This window comes from Trichechus manatus, unplaced genomic scaffold (genome assembly GCF_000243295.1).
Source record: "Trichechus manatus latirostris isolate Lorelei unplaced genomic scaffold, TriManLat1.0 scaffold00057, whole genome shotgun sequence".
In the NCBI taxonomy this organism is placed as follows: Eukaryota; Metazoa; Chordata; class Mammalia; order Sirenia; family Trichechidae; genus Trichechus; species Trichechus manatus.
This window is the reverse complement of record NW_004443993.1, coordinates 12,197,315-12,209,452: the sequence shown is the minus strand read 5'-3', so window position 1 is coordinate 12,209,452 and position 12,138 is coordinate 12,197,315. Positions and strand designations below refer to the sequence as shown.

The window sequence follows — 12,138 nt, the reverse complement described above, 5'->3', positions numbered from 1 at the left end:
CCCGGTGACCCTCTCCCCGCCGGGTCCACCTCCCCTCAATCCCCGGTAACCCTCTCCCCGCCGGGTCCACCTCCCCTCACAATCCCCGGTGACCCCCTCCCCGCCGGGTCCACCTCCCCTCACAGTCCCCGGTGACCCTTTCCCCGCCGTGACCACCTCACCGAGTGCAGGACCGCCTCCCCTCACAGGATCTGGGAGTCCCCCCCGGCGCCGTCCCGCGCCCTGACCGCCTGGCCCGTGACGAGACCCTGAAGGCTGATCCCCTCGTCCTGCCGTCGGTCCCCTCAAGATGGGGGCCTTTACTCGGCGCTGCGCGCACCGCCGCTTCCGGCCGGCCCTCCCCTCGCCCTGTCTGGGACACCCGGCCCCGCGCTCACCATCTCTGCCTTCTGCAGGCCTCCGGACATCCTCTCCATAAGGACGGGCGCCCCCGGCGCCGCGCGGAGCAGGTAACACAGAATCACGCAGCTGCGGCGCAGAGAAATGACGTACGAGCAGGGTTGTAAAACGTCGCACCGCCTACGAAACCAGCGAAGCTTCCGATTGGACAGGTTCTCTGTTCCACCCCCTGAGCCTCGGCTTGGACAGCCGGGGCAGGAGGACAGGGGCTGAGTGGGTGGGGCTTCTTCCCGGCCCTGCTCCCGGGGCACTCTCGTTTGACGCTCGCTGTCCGTCCCCGGGCAGGCAGCGGCATCTCCCCGCAGCTCTGCGGCCTCCTGCCTCTCCTCCTGGACGAGGGGACACAGCTGCGCGCAGGACCTCCAGACTCGGCTTCCAGGAGACCCACTCCTCGTCCAGAGCAGGAGCCGCGACCAGGCGGGGGACAGGAGGGCCTGGTGTCCCCGAGGTCAGGCGTCGGACGGGGCTGCAGGGCCACCCAGGACCTCTGCCTCTATTATATTAACATCTGCACTAAAAAAAAAGTGGCGAAGAATATTGACTATCCCATGGAATGCCAAAAGAACGAACAAATCGATCTTGGAAGTACAGCCAGAATGCTCCTTAGAAGCAAGGATGGCGAGACTGTGTCTCATATACTTTCCTGACATGTTATCAGGAGGAACCAATTCCTGGAGAAAGACATCACGCTTGTGAAGGACAGGGTCAGTGAAAAAGAGGAAGACCCTCAACGAGATGGATTGACACAGTGGCTGCAACAATGGGCTCAAGCATAAGGATTGTGAGGATGACGCAGTACTGGGCAGTGTTTCATTCTGTTGTACCTGGGGTCGCTATGAGACCGATCCGACTCCATAGCACCTAACAACAACAACAGCACTAAAAAATTATATTATCCTGGATGAATTTTCATGGAAAACATTTTTCCTAGTTTTCTCTCGGAATCTGTCATTGTTGTTGATTTTCTATTATGTTCATTAAAACAGATTTGATGTTTCCTTCTGTAAAACTCCATTGAATTGGTATCATTTTATATACGATCAGGATATTTCCTGTCAACATCCCAATTTATATTCTTCTGCTTTCCCGCAGTTATTCTGTTTACAATCACTGTACCAGGGGCCCCACTTCCACACTCCTGCACTCAGAGATTTGAATGAGTCCACACCACCGCCCTCTTTCATCCTCAGGCCCAATCAGTTGATTACAGAATACATCCTTGCAGGAAGCCCTCTGACTCCATTTCCGTTTCTGCCCTCCCTTTCCCCACAAGGCAGACTGTTCCTTTGTGGTCTCCATTTAAAGGTGTCACATCATCTTCTGAGCAGTATTGCTGTTGTGAGCTTTGTCTTCCCTTTTGTTAATGAATCTATAGAAGTCTCTCCTTGACATCCACACCACTTTCTTTTCCATATTTAGGTGCTTGTTGTCCATCTCCCCAACCCAATTTAAATTCAACTGGAAAGAAGTCTGTGGCCACTGTTTTCCTCTCCAAAGCTGAGTCCACACAGCACCGGGGTGGCCCTTGGTCATGGTCTTGACCCTTCCTACCTTGAGTGGATCGTCAGACCCAGCCCACACAGCAGTTATAATCTGCATGTTATGGAGACCCCAGGGAGATTAGTGAGCACCCGACAGTTTGAGGAGCACTCACAGCTGCATGGCAGGTGGGAACTGAAGAATGAATACAGTCCACCAACAGATTATTGCCTTTTCTACCTCTTGAGGCATATTTACCCACGTAGAGGACTTACTCTTATTCAATATTGTTATCACGCTTAACACTCTTACTCAATATTGTACTGGATGTCCTAGCCAGAGCACTAAGGCAAGAAAGGGAAATAAAGGGTATCCAAACTGGAAAGGAAGAAGTAAAATTATTCCATTTGCAGATGATATGATTGGATACATAGAAAATCCCAGAGATTCCACAAGAAATCTAATTGATATAATAGAAGAATTCAGCAATGTGGCAGGGTACATGATCAACACACCAAATCAGTTGTGTCATTTACACTAGGAAGAACTTTGAAAAGGAAATTTTAAAAAAACAAAAAAACATTTACAATAGCCCCCAAAATGATAAGATAATTAGGAGTAAACCTAACTCAATAATGAGAAGAAACAGCTGCAAACATATTAATAATTAGAATGGGGAATGTATGAAGTATGAATCTAAGAAAATTGGAAATGGTAAAAAATGAAATGGAATGCATGAACATCGATATCCTAGGCATTAATGAGCTGAAATGGACTTGTACTGGCCATTTTGAATCAGACAATCATATGGTCTACTATGCTGGGAAGGACAAATTGAAGAGTGATGGCATTGCATTCATCGTCAAAAAGAACACTTCAAGATCTACCCTGAAGTACAACGCTGTCAGTGATAGAATAATATTCGTACGTCTGCAAGGAAGACCACTTAACACAATTATTATTCAAATTTGCGCACCAACCAGTAAAGTCGAAGATGAAGAAATTGAAGATTTTTACCAACTTCTGCAGTCTGAAATTGATCAAACATGCAATCAAAATGCAATGATAACTACTGGTGATTGGAATGCGAAAGTTGGAAATAAAGAAGGAGTGGCAGTTGGAAAATATGGCCTTGGTGATAGAAAGGATGCCGGAGATCCCATGATAGAATTTTGTAAGACCAATGACTTCTTCGTGGCAAATATCTTTTTCACCAACATAAATTGCAACTATACACACGGACCTCGCCAGATGGAATACACAGAATCAAATCAACTACATCTATGGAAAGAGACGATGGAAAAGCTCAATATCATCAGTTAAAACAAGGTCAGGGGCCGACTGTGGAACAGACCATCAATTGCTCATATGCAAGTTCAAGTTGAAGCTGAAGAAAATTGAACAAGTCCCCAAGAGCCAAAGTACGACCTTAAGTATATCCCACCTGAATTTAGACACCATCTCAAGAATAGATTTGACACATTAAACACTAATGACCAAAGACCAGATGAGTTGTGGAATGACATAAAGGACATCATACATGAAGAAAGCAAAAGGTCATTAAAAAGACAGGAAAGAAAAAAAGACCAAAATGGATGTCAGAAGAGACTCTGAAAGCTGCTTTTTTCAATGTAGAGTAGCTAAAGCAAACAGAAGAAATGATGAAGTAAAACAGCTGAACAGAAGATTTCAAAGGGTGGCTTGAGAAGACAAAGAATTATAACGAAATGTGCAAAGACCTAGAGTTAGAAAACCAAAAGGGAGGAGCACACTCAGCATTTCTCAAGCTGAAAGAACTGAAGAAAAAATTCAAGCCTCGAGTTGCAATACTGAAGGATTCTATGGGGAAAATATTAAACGATGCAGGAAGCATCAAAAGAAGGTGGAAAGAATACACAGAGTCACTGTATCAAAAAGAATTGGTCAACATTCAACCATTTCAGGAGGTAGCATATGATCAGGAACCAATAGTACTGAAGGAAGAGGTCCAAACTGCACTGAAGGCACTGGCGAAAAACAAGGCTCCAGGAATTGACAGAATACCAATTGAGATGAAGAACTTATTGATGAAGATCAAAGACTCCAGGCTTCAGTATGGATTACACCTTAACATAAAGAAAACAAAAATCCTCACAACTGGACCAATAAGCAATATCATGATAAATGGAGAAAAGATTGAAGTTGTCAAGGATTTCATTTTACTTGGATCCAGAATCAACGCTCATGGAAGCAGGAGTCAAGAAATCAAAAGACGCATTGCATTGGGAAAATCTGCTGCAAAAGACCTCTTTAAAGTGTTAAAAAGCAAAGATGTCACTTTAAAGACTAAGGTGCGCCTGGCCCAAGCCATGGTGTTTTCAATCGCCTCATACGCATGAAAAAGCTGTGCAATGAATAAGGAAGACCGAAGAAGAATTGACACCTTTGAATTATCGTGTTGGTGAAGAATATTGAAGATAGCACGGACTGCCAAAATCGCAAACAAATCTGTCTTGGAAGAAGTACAAGCAGAATGCTCCTTAGAAGCAAGGATGGCGAGACTTCCTCTTACATATTCGGACATGTTATCAGGAGGGATCAGTCCCTGGAGAAGAACATCATGTCTGGTAAAGTACAGGGTCAGTGAAAAAAGAAAAAGACCCTCAATGAGATGAACTGACACAGTGGCTGCAACAATGGGCTCAATCATAACAACAATCATGTGGCTGGTGCAGGACAGGGCAGTGTTTCGTTCTGTTGTACACAGGGTCACTATGAGTCAGAACCGACTCAACAACACCTAACAACAACAAATCTATCCAGGGATGTCAAAGACTTACACAATGAAAACTATAAAACACTACTACAAGTGACCAAAACTGACCAACATAAATGGAAGGACATACCGTGCTTATAGATTGGAAGCCTTAATATTGTGAAAGCAATCTAGATACATATAATCCTGATTCATATTCCACCAACATTCTTTACTGAAATGAAAAAACTAATAACCAACTTTATATGGAAAGATGCCACAAATAGCCAATGCAATATTGAAGAACAACAAAGTAGGAGGCCTCACACTTCTTGATCTCAAAACATACCATAAAGCTACAGTAATCAAAACGTCCTGGTACTTGTTCTACGACAGACATATAGACCAGTGGAATAGAATTGAGAAGCCAGAAATAATGATACACCTATTGGTCTCTACTCATCCGGAGCAAGGGAAAGAAGGAAATGCAAGACTCAGAAAAGAAACTAGTCTACAGAATGGCCTACACAAACCACGGCCTCATCCACCTTGAGACCAGAACTAGATGGTACCTAGCTATCACTACCAATCATTTTGATCAGGGCCACAATAGATGGATCCTGACAGAATGAGAGAAAAGGGTGGAACAGAACCTCAAATTCTTAAAAAATCCAGACCTACTGGACTGGTTGAGACTAGAGGATCCCTGAGACTACTGCCCTAAGATACTCTCTAAACCTTAAACCAAAACTATTCAGAGGTCACCTTTTAGCTAAATAAGAGATTGGCTCAGAAAATAAAGAATATCACTCAAGAGTACTGCACTCTGAAAAAAAGGAAAACTCTCAATGAGATGGATTGACACAGTGGCTGCAACAATGGGCGCATGCATAACAGTGATCATAAGGATGGCGCAGGACTGGGCAGTGTTTGGTTCTGTTTTACGTAGGGTTGCTATAAGTAGGAACCGACTCCATAGCATGTAAAACCAACATAGCTTTTATTGTGCTTTCCTAGATATTCTTGACGATTTATTTTCCATGTGGATTATCATCTTGACTAGCTCTAAAACAAAGGCTGATACTTATAGTAAAAAAAAAAAAAAAAAAAGTACTATACTCTCTTAAATTGTCTATATGAGAATAAATGGTCAACAATTACTCTCGAAGATGAGAAGGTAAGTGTGCAGGGAAACTAGATTACTGGAAATGAAACTATCAGAACGAGAATGTTCACACATTGTGAAGAATGTAACCAAGGTCACTAAACAATTTGTGTAGAAATTGTTGAATGTGAACCTAATTTGCTGTGTAAACTTTCACCAAAAACACAATATTATTTAAAAGAAAATGGCCATGACAGGACCTGGCATGATCCTTATGGTTGGCCTTGGCATTGCTAGAAGCTGGCCAGGCAGAGACAAGGCGTCATCCTGTTGAACACAAACGGCTTCATGAAACACCAGTATGAGACAGGGCTACTCTGTGATCGTGATTGGTCAGGACAAAAGCAAGTCCACTCCATAACGATCTCTGATCAGAGACAGAAACAAGGACATCAACCAAAACAAAAACAAAAAAAAAGACCAACCAACTTCTGTCCTGGCCACCAGGGGTGGCTGCTGCATCTTTCCAGTAACAGCTACCTATAATGTTGGAAAAACAGACTGAAGTTCCATGAGTCGCCATCGACCAGTTGCTGTCGAGTGGATTGTGACTCATGGAACATGTCTGTTTTTCTCACATTGTAGATACAAATTATTAAGATTCCTATTCGTGGTATTACCCACCTCTCCTGATTGCTTCCAACCCAGTGAAAAGCTCTAATTTGTTGTACCTGCCCCAAACTGGCCAAACACACTCCCAAATCTTAAAAGACCCTCCTACTGAGACACCCAAGGTCACCTCAAGGCATGTGCTTTCTCCCTTTGCAGTAAGTCAGGAGTCTCAACTTTGCCCATAGCAGGTGTGTTCCTGGTGTTCTTTGGCTGATGGGCACTGGCATGAGCAATATTTAGATTTTCACTATTAGCAATGAATAAAAAGTCATTTTAATGGAAAAAGATGGGAGCGATATAGGAATTAAAGAAAAATACACCAGAAAAATGTGAAAAGGTGTATTATTTAGTACTATCACCCCAGAACATAATAAAAATAGGAATAATCACAAGGATGTATAAACAATCCATAATAAGAATAGAATATTTCAAAATACCATCTCAGTTAATGAAACATAAAACATAATAATGACATTTGTAACTATAAAAGATTTTAAAGCCTAGGTAAGATTTTCTAGGAAACATGTACAGAACTATGTCTGACAAAAAAAAAATGCTAAGTTTCTATCACACATAAAAAAACAAAAGGAATTAAACACTGGGTAATCACATATAAAAATGAAAGTAATTAAATATGGTGGATTTATCACTTAGAGATGGCATTCAGTTGTAACAGAAAACTCCCATGATCTGCCAAACAAATTTCAAGTGATTATTTCAAGCATGCAAATGTCAGAAACAATCAGCTCAGGGTCAGTGTAGCCTCTTAACACAGCCATCAGAAAACTATGTTTCCTGCATTTTAGGGAGCAGCATTAAATCTGTCATAGTGGAATCGGGGGACTAGAATGACTACTGCAGGAACTAGGTGCTTACAACAGAGATCACATGACTTCAAAGAGTTGGAGATGAAAGGGTTCAGAGGATAAGAGATCACTCGCTACAACAGCCTGAAGCAATGTGTGCCTGAGCACCAAAGAAGGTCCCTGATGGGGGAACTTCTGGATTAGCCGGCAGAAGCTGCTGCCTAGAACTAAAGTGAAAGATGGGGTGTGTGGTTTGAGCTGTTCTTGAGTGACAAAGCCAGAGCTTAAAATGCTGTAACCTAGGCTACTGGGTTCCTATGTATCTCTCCTGATGGCCCAGCAGAACGGAGAGAAATGGCTTCTTCACTTCTGCCTTCCAACACTCGTGCACCAACCTCTTCTCGTGAACTTAACCTGGAACCATAAACAGAAGGGACTCTGGGAAATGTAGCTCCTAACCTTACCCATGATGACAGTCGTGGTGAAAGGAATTGCTTTATGTGGTCTTTTGCTTTGGTTCTTTGGAAAAACAGCTTGACTTTTTCCCCTAAGCCCTGAGGAGTTACAGTTGCCCGTTTTCTACCCTAGAGGGTGTGTTACTTTTGTCCAGGTTGCACCTTGCAGGGATTGGCCAAAATTATGCACATAAGGTGTTAGAGCCCAGCCTCACCTACTTTTCAAAATGAAGTGTCTGTGGCCTACAGGGATGGGATTGGTTAGCTTGTGGCCCCCCGAGAGGGGCCCTGCCTTAAAATTGACAAGGAGTTGTATATATATTTATAGCCAGCCCCACAGAGGTTTTTACAGAGACAGAAAGCAGAAGAGCAGGAGAAAGAGAAAATGCAGAGAGAGGAGGTAAGGACCCTCCTAAAAGAGCTGTAATACTGGTCAAGGGCTGTAACACTGAAGACAGTAAAAGGCCCAGGAGGGTCCCAGGGGCAGAGGTGGTGGCGACAGATGGCAGGGCCAAGAGGAGCCTGTCTTCAAGGGGCTGAGAGGAAGCCTACATGGTCAAGAGGAGCTGAGAGAGCTGTCCTGCACTAAGAAGTGAGATTGTCTGAATGCTTTCTGATCCTAGTTGTAGCCTGTTGATCCTGACCCCAAGTTATACCCTGTTCCTTAATAAATCACTTAATCGTAAGTATGGTCTGTGAGTCATGTGTGGCCATTACAACTGATTATCGTACCCAGCAAATAGTAGCCTGTGCCATGGGATGGACAGCTGGTGTCAGATTGGTAAGGGTTGGGGAGTGGAGGTATGTCTGACCTTCACTTCATTAGAATCAGCTTTGTGTTGATGGTGATTCTCATCATTCCCCCTTTTGAAGTTAGAAAAGTATTGATGCTATACTACTAGTACTACTATTACCCCCATCCTTTTACAACAGTGAAATTCAATAAAATCACCTGTACCCTAGCTTTCATCTTTATGCTACAAGGTCTCTCTTCTTAACTCAATGCACTGTGTCAGATTTCCAACCAAGGTCACGGACAGTGAGCAAATCTCAAAATATGAACATAAGTCAAAGCTGTCCTCTTTCAATATATTTTTCCAACTTCTAATTTGTTATAAACATAGGGCTTGGTATTGCTAGAAACAAATGTGCAAGACATGTTTTCTAATACTAAAGTATGAAGGGGAAGGTAGATATCCAGTCAGCAAATTCCAGTATCTTCACCAGTAGAAGAGAAAAGAAATTTGAACCAGTCTCCTATCATCATCACTGCATATTAGAAACATAATGGAAACAATTCAAAAACTTTTTATGTAAAATTATACCACGATGTACATTAAAAAAAAAATGAAAACAAAAAATCTCTGGGTCCAAAAAACATTGTAAAGCAAATGAGACATGTTTTCTATAACTGTACAATTAAAGTTTTATATAACTATACACACACACAAGTACAGCTAAAAAGTTACATAAAAAACAAAAACCAAACCAGCTGCCATCAAGGTAATTCCAACTCATAGGGCTCCATGTGTTTCATTGATAGAACTGCATTCTATAGGGTTTTGAATGGCTGATTTTGTGGAAATACATTGTGAAAGTTCTCTTCCAAGATGCCTCTGGATGGATTGGGATGACCAACCTTTCAGTTAATAACCGAGCACCTGCTTAACCGTTTGTCAAACCCAGGGACACAGATGAATATTATCCTAAATATTTAAACTAGAGATCAATACACAAGAGATTCGTATTAAGGATGAGGCACTTACAAAAGCAGTATCATAGCTATAAAAATGTAAAGGATTTTGCTCCTACTCTTGAGTTTTCATATACACAATAAGGGAATTGATATATCTGAAGGTTTTCCCGTATTCTTTACATTTATAAGGGCTTTTTATCCCCCAGTGTTTTCTTGTGTGTAAAACAAGGCTTTCCAGGTGAATGAAGGCTTTCCAACATGCGTTGTGTTCTTAAGGTTTCTCTCCAGTGTGTTTTCTCAGATGTTCTTTAAGAGATTCGGGATACTTGTAGGCTTTCCCACACTGCTTACATTCATAGGGTTTCTCACCAGAGTGCATTCTCATATGTAATCGTAGAGAGTTACGCCAAGGGAAGGCTTTCCCACACTCTTTACACTCAAAGGGTTTCTCGCCAGAGTGCATTCTCATATGTTGTCGAAGGGAGGCAAACCAAGGGAAGGTTTTCCCACATTGTTTACATTCATAGGGTTTCTCTCCAGTGTGTGTACTCATGTGTTGTCGAAGGTTTGCAGACATACTGTAGACTTTTCCACATTCCTTACATTCATAGGGTTTCTCTCCACTGTGCATTTTCACGTGTATTCGAAAGTATTTGGGACAACGGAAACCTTTACCACATTGCTTACACTCATAAGGTTTCTGTTCACTGTGCGTTTTCTCGTGTCCATGAAGGGCAGAGTAACAAGTGAAAGCTTTTCCACACTGCTTACATTTATAGGGTTTCTCTCCAGTGTGTGTTCTCTCATGTTCTTGAAGCGATGAGTAAAAAGTAAAGGCTCTCCAACAATACTTACATTCATAGGGTTTCTCTCCAGTGTGCATTCTCACATGTTCTCGAAAATATGTGGGACAATTGAAGGCTTTCCCACATTCCTTACATTCATAGGGTTTCTCTCCACTGTGCCGTCTTAAATGCAGTTTGAGAGAGGAGGAATGCATAAAGGTTTTCTCACATTGGTTACACTCGTAAGGTTTCTCGTCAGAGTGTGTCTTCATATGTGCTTGTAAGGAGTTGGGCCAATTAAAGGCTTTCCCACATTGTTTACATTCAAAGGGTTTCTCTCCAGTGTGCGTTCTTACATGGCTTTCAAGGTATGAGAGAACCATGAAGCCTTTCCCACATTGCTTACATTCATAGGGTTTCTCTCCACTGTGCATTTTCACATGTTTTTGGAAGTATTTGGGACAAATGAAGACTTTGCCACATTGCTTACATTCATTGGGTTTCTCCCCACTGTGCATTTTTACATGTTGTTGAAAGTATTTGGGACAACTGAAACCTTTGCCACATTGCCTACATTCATAAGTTTTCTGTTCACTGTGTGTTTTCTCATGTCCATGAAGAGAGGAATAATAACTGAAGGCTTTCCCACATTCTTTACATTCATAAGGTTTCTCTCCACTGTGACGTTTTAAATGTAGTTTAAGGGAGGAGAAACGAATAAAGGTTTTCCCACATACTTCACATGCAGCGGTTTTCTGTCCTCTGTGACCGCTCACACGTTCCCTAAAGGAGCAAGTGAAATGATCAGTATGACTACATATTTGCCATTCTCAGTGAATGAGGATGTTTTCTACACTTCCTGCATTGTTTCAAAGTGGAACAACCTGAATACTTGGCTGAGAGCTTGAATAAAGCCATTGCTTTCACACTGTTTCTCACTATGTGGTTTCCTGACTATTGCTTCCAACTGAAATATGTTTCACAGCCTTAATGTCTACCTCACATTTATGAAATATTGTCTTGTGAAAATTCTGAGTACACAATTGTTTAGCTACGTTTATACTTTTTCTTTAATTTCAAGACAGTCTAACATTCTGCAAGGACACTCCTTCCTCTTGAGTAAATGCCACTCACCTCAAATGCTTCTTCTGGATTTGGGGCTGATCTTCAATGTTATGGAGTTTGCCTTTTTTTTCCAGATCAGACGAAGAATCCTTTTGCATAAATTTTTTTCTTTTCTCATCATTGGAGATTTCACTCCCAAATAGATCCTGCTGAGGACTTGATCCAGTGGTTTTAACTTGAATACACCAATCTGTAAAAATTGATAATACAGTAAAATTTCTTGGGAAAACAGGAAAGAAGAACAACCATTTATGGATTTCTTTTCATATACTGATGGAGAATGGTAAACAAATTTTATAAGGGATTATGGACATGTGTGCAAAGGAAGACTCTGAGAACTTTGACAAAAACAGGCAAAATGGGTCAAAATGGCAGCCTATCCACTAAAAAGCCAGTTGCTGTGGAGCCATCCACATTGTGTTACAGTAGAACTGTGATCCACAGGGTTTTCAATGGCTGATTTTTTGGAAGTAAACCACCAGGACGTTCCTCCAAGGCACCTCTGGGTAGACTCAAACATCCAATCTTAGCAGGCAAGTGTGTTAACAGTTTGTGTTGCCCAAGGACTCCATCTAATAGGGAATATTATACTTCAAAAAAGATGGAGACTGGTATTGATATAAAGAGGATATCATCGAAGAGCAAAGTGGGAGGAAATGAGCAAAATGCGCGTGCTCAAATCCTACCTTTAAAGAGGAAATAGGAAAAGTCCCTGAGAAGAAGGAAAGCATGAGAATAGATGAAAAGTGAAAGAAGGAAGACAGATAATATACAATATACTTTCTACTGGACATCTTTGGGAACACTTATCCCCAAAATTAACTTCATCCTTGGGAGACTATTTTGTCCTGTAAGCCTTCATCTTAAGTGAGAATAACAGCA

At 42.0% G+C, this 12,138-nt stretch overlaps 1 protein-coding gene across 1 annotated transcript in view; it reads right to left on the bottom strand.

Annotated features, from left to right (window-relative positions):
* The window catches only part of LOC111820948 (uncharacterized), a 41,044-nt gene that overhangs the window by 10,990 nt on the left and 17,916 nt on the right, over positions 1 to 12,138 (bottom strand). Inside the window, exon 4 of the mRNA XM_023733150.1 lies at positions 11,266 to 11,446. Within this exon, the coding sequence (XP_023588918.1) occupies positions 11,266 to 11,446 (181 nt within the window). The remainder of the gene's footprint in view (positions 1 to 11,265; positions 11,447 to 12,138) is intronic.